Source organism: Trichoderma citrinoviride, assembly GCF_003025115.1.
Source record: "Trichoderma citrinoviride strain TUCIM 6016 unplaced genomic scaffold BBK36scaffold_3, whole genome shotgun sequence".
Lineage (NCBI taxonomy): Eukaryota > Fungi > Ascomycota > Sordariomycetes > Hypocreales > Hypocreaceae > Trichoderma > Trichoderma citrinoviride.
This window is the reverse complement of record NW_020194711.1, coordinates 456,972-477,890: the sequence shown is the minus strand read 5'-3', so window position 1 is coordinate 477,890 and position 20,919 is coordinate 456,972. Positions and strand designations below refer to the sequence as shown.

The 20,919-nt window shown below is 52.0% G+C and overlaps 4 protein-coding genes across 4 annotated transcripts; 2 read left to right on the top strand and 2 right to left on the bottom strand.

The window, feature by feature from the left end:
• Nucleotides 1-2,433: 2,433 nt before the first annotated feature.
• Nucleotides 2,434-4,645, top strand: BBK36DRAFT_1156805 (hypothetical protein; the record flags this gene model as incomplete). Its single annotated transcript, XM_024893957.1, has 7 exons — nucleotides 2,434-2,680; nucleotides 2,744-2,897; nucleotides 3,066-3,201; nucleotides 3,279-3,335; nucleotides 3,398-3,650; nucleotides 3,725-4,116; nucleotides 4,172-4,645. 7 exons carry the CDS (start codon nucleotides 2,434-2,436, stop codon nucleotides 4,643-4,645), a joined length of 1,713 nt encoding a protein of 570 aa, XP_024751865.1.
• Nucleotides 4,646-10,483: 5,838 nt separating this feature from the next.
• On the bottom strand, nucleotides 10,484-13,308 carry BBK36DRAFT_1113136 (glycosyltransferase family 2 protein; the record flags this gene model as incomplete). The annotated part of the gene is made up of 3 exons (XM_024889875.1): nucleotides 10,484-11,207; nucleotides 11,265-13,039; nucleotides 13,144-13,308. 3 exons carry the CDS (start codon nucleotides 13,306-13,308, stop codon nucleotides 10,484-10,486), a joined length of 2,664 nt encoding a protein of 887 aa, XP_024751864.1.
• Nucleotides 13,309-16,608: 3,300 nt separating this feature from the next.
• Nucleotides 16,609-18,449, bottom strand: BBK36DRAFT_1191131 (hypothetical protein; the record flags this gene model as incomplete). Its single annotated transcript, XM_024896708.1, has 5 exons — nucleotides 16,609-17,092; nucleotides 17,148-17,232; nucleotides 17,293-17,453; nucleotides 17,512-18,237; nucleotides 18,313-18,449. 5 exons carry the CDS (start codon nucleotides 18,447-18,449, stop codon nucleotides 16,609-16,611), a joined length of 1,593 nt encoding a protein of 530 aa, XP_024751863.1.
• Nucleotides 18,450-19,532: 1,083 nt separating this feature from the next.
• Nucleotides 19,533-20,656, top strand: BBK36DRAFT_153727 (GroES-like protein; the record flags this gene model as incomplete). The annotated part of the gene is made up of 2 exons (XM_024897618.1): nucleotides 19,533-19,714; nucleotides 19,772-20,656. Exons 1-2 carry the CDS (start codon nucleotides 19,544-19,546, stop codon nucleotides 20,654-20,656), a joined length of 1,056 nt encoding a protein of 351 aa, XP_024751862.1. The 5' UTR covers nucleotides 19,533-19,543.
• Between the last annotated feature and the right edge of the window lie 263 nt (nucleotides 20,657-20,919).

The window sequence follows — 20,919 nt, the reverse complement described above, 5'->3', positions numbered from 1 at the left end:
CGGCAACCAAAGCAACCCAGATCAGTAGCACCGCCCAGGCCTTCCCCTCACTCAGCTGCGCAGCGTTGGTCCTTTCCAACCGCTTCCTTGGCTGTTTTATGCATATGGACGAGCCACCCGGCGGCCCTTGACCTAACGACCGGGGTAAATCACGTCAAGGCCCGAATCAGGCAGGTCGAAATGCTTATCCTGGATGCCGACGAATGGGAAGATCGGAGAGTCGCGTAGTGTGGCGGGTCCAACAACCTTAAGATAACCTAGAACCAGGGCCTGGTTAGTGCGGGCATTCGGAGAGGGGGATTTGGTCCTGTTCGTGTTCAAAGAGCGAGTCGTGATGAGAATGCGTCGAGAGGAGAGGAGTTGATGAGGGACTTGTTGTGTTGTTTGTAGTTGGATGGGGAGCATGCTAGTAAAGAGAGAGGATTTGAGCAGACGACGTGAGTGATAAGGGAGATAAAGACAGATAAGGTAAGGATAACGATGACAAACGGCAAGAGCAGACGCCAACTCGAGGACATCTGCGCCTACCTAAATCGAATCAGGTTGAGTGCCGGACTCGCTACGAGTTCGCGCTGCTTTAGCGCCCAAGCCCGCTGGAGTTGGAGGCCCTAAATGCCCCAAGTGCAGCCCGGGCACCTTATTCCTGCCAGCCCGCTCTTCTAGAAATCTTCTGCGCCACTACAACTACGTTCGGTCAACGGTGTTGGCTGCATTCTGTCCCGGCCGCTTATCTTCCATTTTGGCTTCAGCCCAACAATCCTCCGGCCAGGCACCAGCGTCCTTTTAATTCTCGCAGAAAGTCTTGGCTCGCTGGGTGAATGGGCTCGGCCGTCTATTCATGAAGCCCGTCGATGCTTGCGATGGCGGGTTCGTTCGTGTCTTCCCCTCAGGATTCTCCCAGTTGCCACCCCGGGTTTTCTCCACGTAACAGAATGACAGACTTGTGAGCTGAGACCTTGGCTGATAGTGTTTCGGGAACAAGGCAGACGAGGCCAGTTACCTGCTCAGACATCAATGTATTGTCGACTCACCTGGTCGGTGTCAGCCGAGGCGCCGTTTGCGGACCAGGGCACAGTAAAACGATATCTCACCCTTGGACGCACCAACCCCAGCCCCGTGGCAAACTCTAGGCCGTCTCTGAAATGTTATCGGCTCACGGTCCCCTTTGCGCCCACGGCCAGACTCCCCCGACTTTCGTCTAATCTGTGGGACGAGGTTTGATGGGGCTTGGGCCCCGAGAGTGCGCGTGTACGAAGGCTTCGTACAAGGGCAAACCGTTCGATGAGCGAGGCATTACGATCCGCCCTACGAGCACGAGGCTTGTACTTGTTCGAGGGCTTTCGGTGTCTGCCGTAGGTATCTGGTCAGCGCCTAGCAGGAGCGCGGGTGTCACACAAATGCTCCCCACAGCCTCCATCTACTCATGTGGTGAGTGACAAGGCAGCATTAAATCCAGGCGACAATATTTCGGTGCTTCTTCAATGTATACAGGATGGAATAGAACATATTGGACTCCGATTATTGATGTTGAAGGCTTACACCGAGGCGAGGAAACCAGACTCGAGAATGAGAGACGAGCAGCTTGAGGTTAGTACATGTTGATGATGACAACCCCAGACGAGGTGTGATCGTGGGTCTCCAGTTTTCTCTAGCGGACCACCGCATCCGCACGAAGAATGCAAACACCTGCCCATCAATTCACACTCTCAAGCGGGTATTGATGACCCTTCGCTGACCTCAATGGAAGACCTGGCTCCAGCAACGGAAAAATGCGGCCACACCATGCGCCTCTCTCCCACAGTCTCAATCGGCTAGCCTAGCCTCAGAGACCTGGTCCCGGTCCGTGCAGACCATGAGCAGCCATGAGGCCATGTCCCTTGCCTCTCTCAGCTTGCTTCTCCACCGTCAAATCCCCAGGTTGGGGCGTTTCGCTGGTCCTCGCCGTTGCCCAGTGCGGTGATAGGCTTATACTATCAGGAGGAGTCGAGATATGGACTGCAGACGCAAGCAGGCCAAGGGCTCGGAGAGACCCATTCTCCATGCCTTGGCGCATGGCTAGCCTCGGGGATCCCCTGCTCACGGAGCCTGGTACTCGTACAAGCGCAGACACATTGGGGCTCGCCGGCAGCACCAGGCACAAGGTATCGATGACAAGATAGCCTTACCTGGGATGGATGCCGATCGCAGGGTGGTACGAAGCACCAATAGGGAATATATATCACCCACAGAGGTCCCTTCCCCGAAGCGATCTTTCCTTCAGCTCACCACCACTCTTCCGCTCCACGCTTACCATCCACCGTCGTCTTTCTTCGCCAATTCACGACCTTGGTGGTCTGGCGCGTCTGTTTCGTTTGAGGCATTGTCGCGCTGAGTGGTGCCATTCCGCCTCTCTTTTCCTTCTCCCCTCGATTATTTCCTGCTCACTTCGCCAGCATGAGCGATCGCGACGATGGGCTTTACGCCGACCAAGCGTCCCCCGTCTACGGCCAAGACCCAGAGAAGAACAGCACCAGAGCCGGCAACTACGAACATGTTCATATCCACGGACTCGAGACTTCACCTGACACGTCATTACACCGCGGTCTCAAAGCACGCCAAATTTCCATGATCGCCATCGGAGGTGCTTTGGGCACCGGTTTGATTATCGGAACAGGGAAATCCTTGGCCCAGGCTGGACCTGGTAAGTGCCAAACAAGTTATAACATGAAGACTCCAAACTCGAGGCTAATGGATATGGAAATAGGAAGTCTCCTCATCTCATATTTAGCCATGGGATTCCTGGTTTCCATGGTGATGGGATCTCTTGGCGAAATGGCGGCTTTCCTTCCCCTTGCGGGCTTCTCGAGTTATGCCTCGCGGTACTGTTCGAGCTCACTTGGATTTGCGACCGGCTATACGTACGTATTCGTTGAATCTCATTCCATCACAGAGCAGTGCATATGTACATTGGTACCTCGGTACCTACCCAAGCACACCTGGCATCCGCACATCCATATAACCTCAACACCAAGAGCATTGATGTTATCACAAACAAGATTGCTAATGAAATAATGAAAACGAAACAGATATTGGTTCAAATACATTATTACGACCCCCAATCAGCTGACTTCTTTGGCCATATGTTTTCAATTCTGGGTCCCACGAGAGACCGTCAATCCAGGTGTTTTCATTGCCATATTCCTGGTTCTTATCGTTGTCATCGTATGTTTCTCTTATAGTGACCCTTTAACTAACAGGGAATCACTTCTCATCTTCTACAATGCTCTAACATTGCCCAGAACTACCTCGGAATCGAGCTCTTCGGCGAGTTGGAATTTTGGCTCTCCTCTTTCAAGGTCAGTACCTTGATCATAGATCCGAATATCTCAACCTTTTTTACTTACATGGCAAAATACAGATTATCATTCTCCTGGGAATTATTCTTTTCTCCCTGGTTATTGCGTGCGGGGGAGGTCCAAATGGGGACGCCCCGGGCTTCCGATACTGGCATAATCCGGGTGCCTTTGCAGAGCTTTATGACACGGGTGCCTTGGGCAAGTTCCTTGGCTTCTGGTCCGTCATGGTCAATGCCACCTTTGCTTACCTTGGAACGGAACTCGTCGGTGTCACTGCTGCTGAAGCTCAGAACCCTCGCCGAAACATCCCCAGAGGTATGTGTGATATGCCCTCTCCCCCCTTTACCCCTTTACCCCTTGTCCTTGAAAACAGAAACTGAACTAAGCAGCAATCAAACTCACCTTTATACGAATCTGCGTATTCTATATCCTCAGTGTTTTCCTCCTTGGCATGATTGTGCCCTACAACAGCCCCGAACTTTCATTTGCCAACAAAGCATCGGTTGGAGCGAGTGCATCACCATTTGTTGTTGCGGCGTCCGTCGCGGGAGTAAAGTTCCTGCCGCATTTGATAAATGCCTGCATAATAATTTTCGTATTGTCCGCCAGCAATAGTGATCTTTACATTGCCAGCCGGACGCTCTACAGCATTGCGTCTGACGGGAATGCTCCCGCTATCTTCAAGCGTACGAACAAGCGTGGGGTGCCGTACCCAGCGCTTTTCCTCTGCTCAGCCGTTGCGTGCTTGGCGTTTCTCAACGTTTCCACGAGCTCAACAGTGGTATGTCTTCATGTTCGAACGGCTCAAAGAAGAGGGTTAACACGGTTATTACCAGGTCTTTGGGTACTTCGTTAACCTTGTCACCATCTTTGGTATTCTAACTTGGATCTCCATCCTCATCACCCATCTCTTCTTCCTCCGCGCCCGTCGCGCCCAAAACATTCCCGACAGCAGCATGCCATATGTCGCTCCCCAGGGCTACTGGGGTACCGCCATAGCCCTCTTCTTTACCATCCTCGTCAGCTTGACCAAGAACTTCGACGTCTTCATCCACACTCCTGCGCGCCAATTCGACTACAAGAACTTCATCACCGGCTACTTGGGGATTCCCCTTTACATCCTCCTCTTCTTCGGCCACAAGCTCCTTACCGGGAGCAGGATCCTGAAGCCTCACGAGGTTGACTTCTTGACTGGAAAGGATATCATTGACCAACAAGAGAAGGAGTACTTGGAGGAGCAGGAAGCCAAGCGCGCCAATGCCGAGGGTGCACACAAATTTTACGACCGCTATGTGTCATGGCTGTTTTAAACTGAGGTGGCTGCAAGAGATGCCATGTTTTATGCATAGATGTATATATTTATTTCCCGTAACATCCTTGGCCTTCCACGTCGTCATGCTTCCTGCGGTCCGCGAACATATATAAAGCCTCCACTGACTGATTCCTAAGTTTTTGCGAATTTGCGGTTTCTGTAAGACTTGAATAGTACTCTCACTCTCTTTGTCTCTCTAAGCTTTCCAACCTTGTAAATAAAGCTTCTAGACCTGCTGTAAGTTCTATCACTTGGAGAAAGAAACAACAGCCTGATAGCCGGCATCCCCGATTGTCGTTGCAGATGAAACGAGAGGGGGGCCCTGCAACGAGGGACCAGGAAGCTTGCTCTCATCAACCCCAACTGGCGCGATAGGGGTGGTAGCTGGAAGAGACACCCGAGCCGGAGGAAGGTAGACCGGGGAGCTCGCTGTCAAGTCCCCAACTGGACGTGAAGTTGAGTCTGGAGGCCGCTGAGCGCTTTGCGGAGGACTCGCCATTGCTGCAAAATGGGGCCGCTGCCAAAGGCATTCAAAGAGTGTCGTGTGTTGCACAAATTGACTTTGGCTTAATTTCAGGGCGGTAAAGATGTTTTGTTTCCTATTTCTCGTTTATGCTTGAAGGGGAAGCGCAACATGAAGCGAGTCTGAAGGTCCTTCTACATGAAACGGGCTGCACATGCCACGACGTGATTTCGGCATGGGATGGATCGCCAAGCCGTTAACGCTAATTCAGTATAGGTACCTGTGAGGAATGCTAAGGGGAAAAACTGATTATAAGCTGATGCGCGAAGGACATGAAGACGGGTTGCGAAGAGGTAATGAATGAAAGCTAGTAGCTTACATAGATCAGGTAAAGTAAAACACCTAAAGTAAAATAAAGTACCTACTACTTGGGCTATATAATAACTGCCAGCAGCGCTTTATTCTTCTACTCTTATAGATAATTATAAGCTTTTATATAAAGTTAATAAAGTAGATATATATATATATATATATATATAACCTCTACTACTATTTCTATTCTCTTCTAGTCTTAAGATTTAGAAGTATATCTAGGAATGGCCACGTTCCTCCGTCAATTCATATACATGTTTCAAAGGGATACAATCTCGCCGTGGGGTGGTCTGCCTTATATTTTCTCACACGGACATGAATTTAGGATCCCTGTCACTGATCAAGACGCTGGGTATTTCCCAGTCGCAGAGCAACAATCCTCGAAGGAACACCAACGCCCATTGCGCAGCTGTGTACTGTGTTGATCCTGGAATCAGCAAGGTTTGACGCGACCACTTGCAAGTTGCAGTCATCAATGCGTTTAATGGGTAGTTGCAGTCCGGCAGCCTCCAGAACGACCGCCCTTCCACCGGAGGCATGGCAACGGTGAAATCAATGGCTACCGTGTGGAATGGCTGTGCTGGGCCTTCGATGGGTTGCTCCCAACGGCTTTTGCGTGTCCGTCTTATTCGTCATACATATCGGGCAGTGCATTATGTACTGACGGAGCTGCTTGGCAACCCGCGGTATGCTGAAACCGTCCAGCATGACCAGCGCCCTTTTCAAGCCTGCGTGCGCTTGGTTGTCATGTACCTTAACCTTATTCTTACTTATTAAGGCAGATACCTATCTGGGAATTATAGGGGCTCTGCAAGCCTAGCAGCCTTGCGCAACTGGTGGTAGGCTTGCAAAAAAAGCTATGCCTTGAACCTCGTGCAAGCTTGCAAATTGCACTAGGCTTGCAGACTGGACTAGGCTTGCAGGAATAGAAATACAGCTTCTGATTGGCTTGTCTAGAAAGAGAAGAGGTACCTGGAAATACTAGGGAAAAGCTGTCTGCATTACTTGTATTTATTCTATCTGCCTACTGCCTTGCCTATCTGCCTATTTACACACGCTGCCTTTGCAAATTTCACCCCAGCCATAGCCAATCCAACCCAGCAGCCAATCTGACCAACGGCGGTGGCGCTAATAGCGTGCGTGCGGCGCGGTTGTATAAAGCAAGATCTAGAGGCATACTAATGTGTTAGCATTGTAATACTGCTGGATGTGAGGCATTGACTGACCTTGTGATGCATGCAGGCTTGCAGCTTGGATGAAGAGGAAGAGGAAGAGGAAGAGGAAGAGGGAATAGAGAGAAAATTCGTGAAGAAAAGGCCTGCTGGTGCCTGAGGCTCTGAGAAAAAGAGAGACAGAAGCAAGAGCGATACGACTACAGAGGCAAGGGCATAACTTCTGCAAGCCTAGAGGTGTTTTGCAAGCCTAGCGATCATTCTGCAAGTCTAGCCAAATCCTGCAAGTCTAGTATGCACAGAGGTTTTCCCAGTAAGGTAGATTTAGATAGATACATAGCTTGTAATATCAATCTCGAATTATCTACTGCCTCTTAGACAGCCATGTATATTTAATCATCGTCAGGAACTCCTTAGCTTTAGTTCTGTAATAATCTACGTCCAGTCTATCTAATGTACCATCAATCCGCAGGTAGTTTTTGATAAGAACGGTAGAGCAATATGCAGCGAGTGAATGGGGATGTGATTGTGTAGAAGCTAAGTTGCTGTAGCTCAGGTAGTTTGCCGCAGAATAGAAAAACGGTTCGCCTGGGCCACGTTTTGCATCTTTTTCCCGGCACCGGTGATAAATGCCTGCCACAAGGCACTGACTGAACCACTTCGTCTGGCAGTGTGAGCAAAACTCCATCTGATGAGTCCATCTGCGCCTGTTACGTGCAGATGAGCTGCTGGTCAGAGGGTTAAGAGCAATTGCGCCGAGATCGTCTTGAAAAGGAATGTTTGGCTGGGCGGGCTCCAGGATAGTGTGCATGGGGGTCAATCGCACAAGCCTGGGAGTGCAGTGATGAGAGTGTTTGCTAGGAGAACGACATGTTAAGGTCGTAAGCGGCGCCCTCAGATGCAGAGGCTTCATAAAACTGGATTGCTTGGCTGGGCTGGGCTGCTTGACTGGCTTCGTTGCAATCTTGGCAGTACGGTTGTTCATCACCAAAGGGCCGTAAGGAAGTGGGAACGTGGATATTTCTGGCCACAGCGAAGACAGACCTGATACTTCTGCGGATCGATATCGACCAGTTGGTCTTGCAGTACGCAATCGTCTCTTGGGTGGTCAGGTTAGGCTGGAGTTTGTCGTTTCCCCTGTCTCCTTTCTGGGAACGGCGGTACCTGTTCTTCGACCAAGCTGCTGTTGTATTCAAGTTCCAGCGATAAACTCGTCGGCAGCAGGCTGAGCTTCATCTGCGGCGGCAATATCGGGCAAAGGCGTTGCTTCGGTGTTTGAGGTTCCAACGATAGACTCGTCCACAGTGTCGTCGTCCATTTGATGGATCTGTTTGAGACTCCGCTGGGCCTCTTTGAGTGATCGCTTATAATATAGCTTTGCTACTTTTCTGAATAGCCGTCTCTATCCTGACTTTGTTCTTCTGCCTCCGGGTATTGTTCACTCTCCTGGTTCGGTACCCTTTGGCTGCTTTTTCTGTAGGAAATGCAGGGCGAAAGATATTGTCGAGTGGGCATGAGTGAAGCAAGTCATGCGAGTAATTCAGCGGGCATGGTCGCCTTGGCAGAAGCTGTAGACAAGGGATATTTGGCTCCAATAGTCTATGGCTGAAGAAGACGGTGCGTGCAAAACTCAGTCCAGCCAGTTGTCGTAAGCACGCAATCACGAGTCTTGAGGTAGTGGTGCAGGTCTGATAAAGCTGATGAGCCAGGCGGGAAAAACCTCTCTTGTCCAACCATTATAGTTAGGACCTGGGCGCGCGTAGTCGTGACCGCAAGTCGTTTTTCGTCGGCAATAAATCTGATCGCACAACGTTGCAGGTGACGACGAGTCCGGTTTGATGGCCGGGAGTCGACCGTCCCGATGTCATCAGATAGTCTGTCAGTAAGTGACTCTGTATGCGGAGCTGTCTTTCTATAAAAAGTCCCAGGCTTCTACCATATCTTGGTGTTGATCTGGCTTGCTCAAGCACTGAGCTCGCAGCTGGGATGAGAGGGAGTCGGGATCGCAGGGCGGGCTGCTCTCCTCGTAAAGCAATCTTCTGTGGGCCAAGGGTTGCACTGTTCTCCAGTGACTTGCGGGCCAAAGTCGGTGCCGGTCGCTTCCTTCTTGTGTAGTTGACGCAATAAGTATCAATCTCGTCGTCTTCAGCGGCAGCAGCAGAGCCCGAAGGGATAACCGCCGTCCGATCAGCGTCGCCCTCATCGGCGACATCAGTTGTGGCTGCCTTGAGCTTTCGAGGATCGTAGACAGCGAGCAAACCGTTCGCGGTTGCAAAGTTGTGTAGCAGAGCGTCATAATCATTCAGGCTCCGGACGTGACCGCAACCCGGTCTCCGTCAAGCATGCTGATGATCGCTGTCGCCGCGAAACGTGTAGTGTTTCCTCCAGATCGATCGTGCTGCCGCCAGCGGTTGCAAAGCAGCTTATCCAAGCGTCTGTGGCGATATCTGAGGGTGGTGCTTGACAGGGTCCGTCTATTCTATGTCTGTCTTTCATCTTGCGTCGTTGTCAGTGGTCGAATCGAGAAGGCTTTGCTGCAGTCATGACTTACTCAGATCACTCATGGACGCTGTCCGCTATAAGCCCTCCTGTCTGTAACTGCACGTCGCCATAGGCACGGTGAGTTTCCCTTCCACGGGGATTCTCACGCTCAGGTGGCGGATTGAATGCGCTTGCAAACGGGCCCCGATAGTCGGCAAGGGCTTGGCAGTCGGCTGTCAAAGGGAAATCGACGCCTGGACTATCCGCAGTCCAGTAGAGGCCATGGACATGCGTGCTCCCCCCGGGCCTGTCATTCGTTTCGATACCAAGGTTCGAAAACACGCAGCTTGGGGAGGACGACGGTCTGTAGAAAGTTGTGAATCGGTAACTGAGCACGTCGCCATAGGCACGGTGATGTTGAGCAGAATAAAGTCCAGCTATCCCGCTTCCTGAGCCCTCTGCAAGAGGCGCCGTCTTCTGTTAAAGAGTAACAGAGTGAAACATGGCCAGTCCTTGTCAAGCTCTGCAAGAGCCACAGCGTCGAACTGCTTGGTGTCGCTGATCAAGGTTGTTGGCGCTTCGGAATGGTGAGCCAAAAGGGTAGATGGATAAGGTAGTCAGGCATCGTTTAAGAAGCAAAAAGATGATTCGAACCTTGTGCTAGAAAATTGGCGCCCAGATGTACCTTGGAAGGAGAAGTGAGAGTGTATGTGAATGCCGACAGCAGCGTGACTGTGGAGTGAGCTGCAGTATACCGGCGGTGTGTGTCTCGCATTTCTATTCCACCGCATGTGTTACCTCAAATCGTTTTGACGACTTTGCCAGACGTGCTTCAGTTAGGCGGTGTTACTTGGCTGGGGTATCCAGACTTTGTTGGTTTAAACCTCACTTAGCTTACATTCACACCATTAAGAGGTGAGATTCAAGGTAGGTGAATAACGACTTGCAGCAATCTAGACGCATACGTACAAGGGGGTATACTCTTCTCAGCCACTTCACCCGTCCTTCATCCATTCAATCTCCACGCCCTCCAGCCTTTGCAATCACAGTCTCGAATAGCCAGACAAGCTCGCACGAAAATCACTTCAGGAAAAAAAAAGTAAATGAAGAGGAGCTCAGACTTGACGAAGCCGTAGCTCAACAATTCTAACAAGTTGTGGACATACATACACAAACCCAACAAGCCCTCGTTTACCTCTCCAGCAAATAACAAAAACGGGGTATAATCCAGAAAATAAAGAACACAATGCAAGCTCTCTCTCATGTCGTGCGTTTCCCATTCGTCATCTCTTTTCTTTTCTTTTTTTTTCAAGCTTTCTTTTTTAATCCAACAGCGCACGTTCACCCTTCAAACACCCCTGAACATTCTGACAATGAGGAACCACATGGCTCCCAAGAACTTGAAGCTACTGAGAGCGGCAACACTCCACAGGACGACCGCCATGTAAATATTGGACCGCTCCGTCTGCTGCGCCTCCTGGTCCTGCGGGTCACCCGGCGTGATTCTTTCAAGACCGGCCGAACTCAAGACCACGGCGGCAAGGGCAAAGTTGGTAATCATCCAGATGAGCACGACACCGGTACGCACACCTCGGTAGTAGTCCATCTGCTTCTCCTGCAGCTCCGCCGGCGTCGGATCCCTCTTCACCTCCTTGTACTTGACGCTGAACAGCGCAACCTCTCGCTGGTACTGCGCGTTCAAGTCGCCCTCGTCGGGAAGATCGGTTTTGCCCTGGCCATCCTTGGTGTTGACGGACGGCAGCTTCTCCACCTTGTCGTCGCCCTTGGTACCCCAGGACACGTCGTGGGTGTTGCAAAAGGCGTAGACGTTGAGAACGTTGGTGAACGTAGGCGTCAGGAGCATGTACTGGATAAAGGACGTAATCATGTGCCACGGGTCAAACATGAGGAGGGATGCAATGAGCCAGATGCCATACGTCGACATGACGGACACGATGAGCGTGTAAAAGACCTGGTTCTTGAACAGCTGGCTAATGTTGAATCCGTCGCCGTCGTTGAGATCTGCGATGATGGCCTTGACTGCGATGAAAATGGCGGCAAACATCAGGTAACTGCGATGAAAGAGTTAGATAGGAACCAAGATGCGTAACTGAAGGAAATGAGCTTACATCATGATGATTGCCCAGAACCAGACCATGGCCGAGTACAGCTTGCCGGAACCCGCCGGCCGATTGCCCAAGGACAAGACAAAGCAGGTGATGAGGATGACGCCGTAGAGCCATTCGAAGACAACGCCCAAGATCTCACCGGTTTTGCCCAAAAGAGTATCCGAGCCCAGACTCGTCGTCAGAATCTTGAAAACCAAAAAGAAGTTGCCAATGGCAAACCACGCGAAAATCATGTTGACGGTGTTGAACACAAACTCGATGAAGAAGGCCATCTTTCGGAAGAAGGAATGGTCGGAGCGGAAGAAGTCGTGGAAGTGAGCAATGGCGTAGATGGCGGCAAAGAAGGATCCGTTGAGCCAACGACGACGCTGGAGAACCAGCTCCGTCACCGTGTCGGGCACGTCCGTCTCTCCGGTGGCAGACTTGACGTACTGCAGGATCCAGTGGCAGTTCCGCTTGGTGACGAGCTCGAAGCAGAGGATACGATCTTCGGCCAGGTACATGTTGGACTCGAAGAGACCGGCCTTGCCACCACCGTGCAGAGTCTCGCCTAAGAAGTACTTTTCAAGGGGGCCCTGGCCGTTCTTGTCGTTTTGCAGAGCGACATATCGATAGGCTGAGAAAGCACCGGGCAACACGGAAATGAAGCCAAAGGCTGATTCCAGGGGCTTGTCGAGAATGTTGCTCATCTTGTACTCAAAGTTCTGCGTGGCAACGAGGGGGTTGATCAAATTCTTGCCGCCCGTGCCCAGCATGGCCTTGATCTCACCACAAGCGCCTCCGCACATGGGCTCCAGGTCAAACGCCTTCCAGAGATGGTAGATGGAGCTACCACCAGGCCTCGTACCAGCGTCAATGAGGACGCAAATGTTGGGGTCCAAGACACGGCCAAACGCCTGGAAGAACCATCTGTGAGAGTTGATCTTCTTGGCGTTCTTCTCTTTGAGGCAGAAAAGCAGCTGCACGGGCTGTCGGCGGTGGACGAGTGAGACGACGTCCTTGTTCAGCTGCAAGTGAGTCTGGGTAGTGTACTCGTAAATGTGGGCAGTCACGTCTTTTCCGTTGACTTGCTGCTTGGCGATGCCCTCCTGATAGACTCCAAGACCAGCCAACACGGCCCTTGTTCGGGGGTTGATCTTGGCACGACCGTCGCTGACGATGCAGACGACAATCTTTTTCCAGGCATCCTTACCCCACGTCTTGCTGTTGGGGCGGTTACACATGTATTCAATGTTCTTGAAAACACCAACCATGGTTCGCGCAAACAGAACGTCGTCCTCGTTATACATGGTGACGACGATGAAGAGCTCGGTGTGGCGCGGCTTGCTGAAGAGCTTCTGGCGCAGGGTGAAGTTTTCATCGTAAAAGTCCTTGGGGTCACAGGTCGCGGCCGAGTATCGCATGTGCGTGAACTCATCACGTTCGCCGTGGGGGTTTTCGCGCAGCAGAACGGGTGGCACCGGACAATCGAGCACCAGGTTACCGCGGTACAGGAGCACCTGCTTCACCGTCTTCCACCTCTTGATGCCACCAGTCGGCGTGACAGGCCGAGTCTCTTCCACTTGGTTGAGGGGCAGATCGGTGTTCTGGTGAGAGAGCATCGGCCGCTGGTCGTCATAATCGTAGTTTTGCTGGTCATAGCCCGGTTGGTCGTAGCCAGGCTGGTCGTAACCCGGCTGGTCGTAGCCTTGAGGGTCGTGGGGATGCGGCTCATACGGAGCGTTATAGTAGGCATCGTGATGGGCTTCTGGGTTTATTGCGTAGTCCGACGGGTGCTGGCTGTTGTAGGACAGAGTGTCGACGGAGTGCTAAGGGGAGTGCGGAGTCAGACACGGTACCTCTCCAATGGCTTGTTTGAGAGGTTCCCTCCACCACTTACCGCGGGGTTGATGTGTAGCTGGTCACTCGGACTGGCCAGTCGGCCAATATTGGGCATCTGAGGATTCTGAGGGTGGTGGCCGTACGGATTGTCGTCGAGCTGGTATCCCTGCTGAAGCGGGTGGCCAGGCGACGGAGTCCTGTACGGGTTGCCCCGGGGATCCATCTGGTGCTCGTCGTCGAGACTGTAGTCTGCCGGTAACAAGAATCTTCGTTAGGATGCGGCGAAAGGATCAAGAGAAGCTCGAGAGGGAGAGGCAGTAGGAGGTCTTGAAGGAAGATGGTTGGAGACGAGGCGCAACACAGCGCGCTAGGGGTCTATCTGTATACGAGCGCGGGTCGCACGCCGCAACTCAGGGAACGTGGGGAGAGATGCTAGGCGAGAGGGTCGGCCATCGAAATGCTGAAGATGTCGCGACAGGGAGCAGCGACGTCGCAAGGACGATGTGGGCATAAGTGGGTGTTCGAGATTAGGCGAGCAGGGGGGCTGGCGAGGCCAAGGGTCGTCCGAAGGGGAAATGGGAGATGACAAGCACATACCTAGGCGATTATATGACATGGTCGGTGATACTAGTAGTATGTACTCAAGATGGTAAGGATGACGGGGCAAGATGATTGAGGCCGGTTGGTTGGTCGAGAGATGTCGACAATGATATGCAGCAGTGCTCTCTTGTACAGAGTCTGTACTCGTCTATCCGCGCTGGGAACCGGATTCAAGGGCGCAAATGCGATTCGCCAGGGTCTTTGTTCCCTCCACGTTCCCCCTGGTGGCGCCTGGAATGGATGACAGCAGCGTGTCTCTGCTTCTGGGTTACGGCGGACGGAGAACCAACAAGTGCCGCCAACGAGATCCTTTGCGGCGCAACAGCAGTCGTCAGATGCGGGATGAGAATGAGCGCGAGAGAGACGACACGCGGGCGGCCTGTGCACACCCTGACTGAAATGGTTCACGGATGGGCGATCAAGGACGGCCTGATGAAGATGCTCGCCAATGGCAGCTGCTGGATCATGCAAGGTACCGAGCTGGTACCGAGTACGGGCACGTCGAGAATGTTTGCCTTTGTTTCTCGCGTCTTTTTCTCCCGCCGGGAATCGTAAACACTCCGCGGGTATGAGGCCGATTTTGGCGCAACGCCTGGCTGTGTCCGTCCCTGGCGCAGAGTCGCTGTCGTGGTTTCTCTTGCCTGGTACCCAGCGCTCTATCGTGAACAAGACACAGCAACAGCCAAATCAAACGGCATGGAGGAGAGAGACGAGGAGGGAAAGGGAAGAAAAAAAGATCAAACGGCGGTTTCAAAGTGATGAAGTAGCAGTTTCATGAGGCTTCGGAGACCAGGGCCGTGGGCCAAAGCTCGAGCAAAACTCCCCTCCCCCTGGCCCCTCGTTCCAGATGACCCTTGGACCAGCTGTCGGTTTCAGAGGCACTAGTGGGGGGCTTTCAGTGCCTAGCGCACTCAGGCAGCCCCCTGTAGCACCCGTAGGGGCTCGTAGGGGCTTGGGGGAGGCAGATTCCAGGGCCGCGGCGGGATTCTACTGGCTGGCGGCACCCCACCAAGGGCTTCAACTGGGCCATTGCCTTGGCGACGGGAAGCAAGTGACGTCGATAACGAGATGATGAGGGCACATGGACAGAGAATTTGACGGGAGGGGAGCACGACTTCAGGGGGAAGACGCTGTGTGGCCTGTATGTCGTCTTCATCTCCGTCTTTTCCCTCAATGTTCAACTTGTTCAACTACATAAGAGCAGCCACGCAGTCCAATCTCGTCTCCCCCAAGTCGATACACCAACCCAACCAACACGATAAGCCGCGATACGAATCACGATCCCTCTCCGCTTCCGCGGCATCGCCTTGATCCCACCTCCACGCAACACCGCAACGCCGTCGTCAGCAGCAAAAGACACAGACCACACCCACACCGTCTCTCTCACTCTCCTCATACTCCATATATTCCCGATGGACCTTTCCGTGGCTCAACTCGCAACCCGGTAGCAGTACCTTGGCATTTCTTGGCTGACCGTTATACACGCAAACACGGCAGCCCTCCACAGGTACGAACAAGGTCACCAAAAATAAACATGCCACCGCCGAACAGGACGCCACAACGCCTACGAGTCGATATACAGGCACTCCAGCCCACGGCAACCCGCGAATCAAGAGGGCGATGATTTACCCAAGGTACCCTAGCGGACTCAGCCTCGTCCAACCTTGTTTGCCACTGTCCAATCACGGGCTCCGGTGGCGGCCGAGCTGAGCCTCTGCCATGGCGCGGCCTCGTCGTCACCAGCTGATGATGCGTCTCTTGGTGATCGCTAGATCGTAGCCTATGTCAGTCTTTAACTACAGATCAACACGCCGTATTTCACAGCAGATATCTCTCTGATTCTGCTGCAGAGACTTGAGGTCCACGGGTGCAGCATCAGTCCTGCAGTTGTTGGTGCCCCGTCCTAGGACTCATGAGCTGCTGCAACGTGCCGCCAGGATCCATGTGCATGCAGGAACATGCATGCACATTCCTCGTACAACTCGACAATGGATGGACTGATGCTCCAATCGCACAATTGAAACCATCCTCGTAACCAGGCACCGACTTAGTAATCCACGGCTTCTGCCTCTTCAGCCTCAATTTGTTGGTCCCGAACGTGTCACCTCTTCCCGCAATGTGGGGCGACAAAGACTGCCTCGCGGGGTAGGTACATGTAGTCTATCAGCCGAATCCTCAGGTGCCGCTGGGACGCCCGAGTCTCCTTTCTCATGACTGTTTGCGATTCGCTTTCTTCTCTCTCTCTTAGATTATGTGTCAGACGTCAGATTCTATTCAATGTCTTTGTTAGAAGTATCAACTCTCCCTACCTACCTACGTTACATTTAGTATAGTTTGGCGTAACTGCGGTCATAGTTACCAATGGTGAAGATACGAGACAGACGATCATCATATATCACATTTCAAGTAATTTATATATCATGATCATCATTTTAGTCAAACAGACCTCACTTGATGTTGACAGGAATGGTGCAATAAGCTTAATTATTGATCATATTCTCCGTTTCTACCCCCTGGGCCGGAGTAGCTGATCACTCCACTCTACGAATCCCTCGGTGATAATGCGCCGGCCTTGCAGTCTCACAGCGACATGCTTGTCAAATATCATCTTAGACAGCAAGAGCCGAAAGATGATCAGAGATTGCCGAGGAGTCTGTGGCCGTTCCTGGAATACACATGTACATGTAGTTTACAGCGTTTCGTTTGATATGAGCCAGACCCTTGACGTCTCGGAACTTGAGGACGACGTGGCTGCTCAAACGGAGACGGCAAAGGCGAGAAGAGCAACTGCCCACCTAGGGCATAGATAGTAGGAACCGAGTGTTCTAGAGCGCTCAAACACATCTTGTGGTTTGCGGAATTCCGCTCTTTTCCCTCCATTGCCATTTGACCTCCGCTTTGCGTCTGCAGCTTCGGTTTATACTCAACATGGCCGGCGTTGGGACACGATGCAGGAAGTGCCTCGATCCGGGCGAGCGTACGGCGAGATCAAAGCTGACTGAAAGTGATGCATGTTCACGAACTCGATTTGAGATGCCGAAGAGAATTCTCTATCCGAATTTTCAGATTGTTGACCAACACGATAGAAGGATTCGAAAAAGGCCGTACCTCCAAGCTTCCAGCGAGCTGAGAATCCGAGCAGAGAGCTCCTCAGAGTCCACATATCTTCTGCCGATAGCCCATGCAGAGATAGCTCGTTCAGGCGAACGGCTGCACCGTACAGACAGCACAGTCCGAGGAAGCACGGCCTGCTGTTGTTGAGCCAGCCGTGTCTCTGGACCCAGTCGGCCTCAGCGCGGCATGTCTCCATGATCATGTTGTGTGCGCATTGAAACGCCAAGATGCTTTTCGGGTTGTTGGCCGATGTCTTGTAGTAATTTTGCCTGCGATACAACATGATTAAGGCGCTTTTTGACCTCAATTAGCTTGGGATTGGAACGGAGTGGGAAGTGGGACGCTCACCTGAGGGACATGGCAACTGTTCCACAGAGAGGAAAGTTGCCTCCATGAGTCGTACAGATGTAGTCGCTGATGTGCTGGTATATCTCTGTTTCCATCGTTTCGTATTTGCTGGTATCGGAACCCCTGATAGCTCTTATCATATCACCGAGGCGGATGGCGTACTCTGCCCGCGCCAACAGGTTGCGGACAGCATCACGTCCATAGAGGTCGGATTTTGATACCCGAAAGATGGCAGAGCTGGACGGAAGGTGGTGAGCCTCTACCAAGTATGGAAGACCGTGGTCGACGCTGGAGAGAGCAATGGTTCTGTTGGAACAAAATCAGTCGTTCTGTTCGATTCCGGGCCTCTCAAGTCGTGGTTTACCTGTCAAGTAGAACGATCCCACTCCAGCAGCAATCTAACTCTAGCTGATCGTGACTGTCGGTGTCTTCTCTCTTGTGTGTATTTGTCTCCTTGTACCCGTCGATGCTGAGGCCGCGGATGACCCCAATGCAGATCGTCAGCGTCTCATATGCCTCTTTGCTTAGACCATGGCCACATGCATATGTCGTCAGGATAATACCGCACTGCAGTAACTTATATGCGGATATTCCGGCGTTGGAGTGAAGAATGGCAAACAACTGCCGTGAGGTGCGGTAAAGTGCGTTCGGTGTCAGTTGAGTCTGGTCTTCACACGGACTATCCGCAAAGAGATGCATGCAGAGAAGGAGGAGAGCAAATGCGTCGTGATCAGCCCACTCCTTTAGGTGAAAGCTTTCTGCTTCGTCGTAAATTGCATCTCTATTCAGAGTGGGCAACCAGTGGTAGGCAAGGTCAAAGTACTTCGTCGCCACGTTCGTTGCGGTGATGCCCCCCTGATGGAAAATGTCTCTCACGAGACGAGATAGAGATGGTTGAGTGAGAATGTCCTCCCTTTGTGGGCTATTCTTCGAACAGGCTGCCCAGAGCAATTCGCGTTCTCCAAGAGGAGACAGATGGAACTTGCAAAGCCCAGAGCAGGGCGTTAACATATGACTTGTACTTGATATCAACACCAGTCCGCGAATGGCGGTATCACTCTTTGACGGATATACACATCGAACCGCCTTCCTAGACATGAGTTTAACATAATCTCTTGCAGGTGCGTATCAAAGAGGGAAACATCCCGGTGCAATCCGTACCTACGTCGAGCACCGAGAGCACTGGGGAATGAGTCTGTCACAACGCTGCTTCTGACGGCGACAGTTGAGGCATGTCCCTGGCACAATGCCTCTTGATTCACGCTGGTTGCTACTTGACGACAGCGCCGAACTTTCAGCCATTTTTTCAATGACAAATACAGAGGGGGTAGGGGAAGATGGAAGCAGTGTGTACTGCGGCAATGAAAATAGAGGGATGTCCAAGACAATAAAGGATCGGCCGACCCCTGTCAGATATTGGTCGAAGACCTAGGCTCATGGGAACGATCTAAATGATTAATAACTGAAGTTTACACTAAGGTAGTGTGGCTTCATGTAGCGGGCGTGTTTTGCTGCCGCTCTCCCGGGCAGGCTGGGGTGAGGCTGGAAGCCACCATACCAAGTAGACCGAGTCCAAAAGGTCTGGTCCTTCTAGTACATGGCCTCAAAGCGAACCTATCAAAACTCTTAGTTGTCGACATGTGATCGAAAGGGATACTAACATTGGTCGAGAACGGTCGTCGAAAGCAATATACTGTATGCTCTACTTCCTAGTTCGTAGCTTTGGCAAAGAGTATAAACCACTCCAGTGTCAATAAGTCGACAGCAGACGGTGTACTATACTTAGTACTGTCAAACGAGAACTTGCAGGGGTCGGCCGTCCCCATCAACCGTCTACTAGTACTCCGTAGCTGCCGCTCCGATCGGGCTCTTCCATGCGATTGACAGGGGTCGGCCGGCGCCTGCGATCCAATGAGACCCGTGCTATCACGAGCTGAAGCCCCCGAATGAGGGGACAGAAGTGACCTCGCAGCATCTTCGAGAACCAGAATGCAGACTGACTTTACATCTTTTGCTGCCGAAACAGAGTAATCCTCAACGGATAGAACATGCCGTCTCATTCCCATTCGTCGAGGCTAGCGTTGGAGTAAGAGGTTTGACGACATGCTTCGGTCAGCGCAAACTCAGAGTCAGACGACGCGTTGGAGATGCGAGGTGCTCTTGACATGATTCGCTACGCCGGAGCTGGCTCCGAAAGAAGTTGTGCGACAAATTTGTGTAGCTGAAACCACTGGGATTAATGAACGAGGAAACATGCAGCGTTATATCCTCCATCTACAGATATAAATACTGCTCCGCGGGCACCGGACGGGTTCAAGTTTCCCAAGACGACACATCATTCATCCAATAATCGAACCGACCATACTCTTGAAGTTTTATACTTATATCTCATCACGATGTCCCTTCCTACGAAGACACGCGCGTGGTCTATCCGCGAAATCCGCAAGGACAGCTTTGACGGGATTGTTCTCCAAGAAGACGTTCCTCTCCCCAAGCTCGGCGAGAGAGATGTTTTGGTCCAGATTGAGGCCGTCTCCCTCAACTACAGAGACCTGGCTATTCCCAGAGTATGTCTTACACACAAAACCCATACGATAAAGACTCGCTTCTAAATCAACACTCAGGGACTTTACCCATTCGTCATCGACCTACCTGTTGTCCCTGGCTCCGACAGTGCCGGCACTGTCCTTGCCACTGGCCCCAAGGTCACCAGGGTGTCTAAGGGTGACCGAGTTTGTACCTTGTTCAACGAGCAACACTTGGCAAACCCCATCACTCCAGAGGCCGCTGCAAGCGGTCTTGGTGGTGCAGTAGACGGCACACTGCGCAACTACGCCGTGTTCGGCGAGCATTGTCTTGTCAAAGCCCCGTCTTCTCTCAGTGTCATTGAAGCCAGCACCTTGACGTGCGCTCCCCTGACGGCTTGGAACGCCCTGTACGGACTGCAGTCGAATATCCTCAAGGCGGGCGACTGGGTCCTGACCCAAGGGACCGGGGGGGTTTCCCTTATTGCGATTCAATTCGCCGTCGCTGCTGGGGCGACTGTTGTCGCTACAACGTCTTCAAGTGACAAGGCCAATGCACTGAAGAAACTAGGGGCTCATCACATTCTGAACTACAACGAAACCCGCAACTGGGGCGAGGCGGCCCGATCCCTGACTCCGGGAGGCAGGGGATTCGACCACATTCTCGAGATTGGCGGTGCCGCAAGCATCGCGCAGTCGTTCAACGCCATACGCATGGAGGGTGTCATCACCATTATCGGGTTCCTTTCGTCGTCTGAGAAGCAGCCTGCTGCGATGGACATTCTCAACCACGTCTGCGTCGTCAGAGGCATCTTTGTGGGCTCGAGGCAGCAGTTTGAGGAGATGAACCGGGCGATTGAGTCTACAAAGATTCGCCCCCTTGTCGATTCCAAAATCTTTTCGTTTGATGAGTTGAAGGAGGCGTATCAGTATCAGTGGGAGCAAAAGCACTTTGGAAAAGTTGTGATCCAGGTTTCAAATTGAACTCAGCATGTGGAATGCACTTTGGAAAACTTGTGGTTAAGATGGGAAACTGAATTTCAGCATGTGGAGGAATTTCTGCAGACTGGCACTATCAACGCTCATACGAAACAACTACCTACCAAAAGTTCAAGGCGTACGTTAATATCAGTATGGGGCGTGTTGCGTGATCATATGGCATTGTTATGCTTCTATCCTATGAGGCTGAAACGGAAAACTTGTGGCCTACTATAAGAGAAATTGAGATGTATATTTGTAAACCCTGT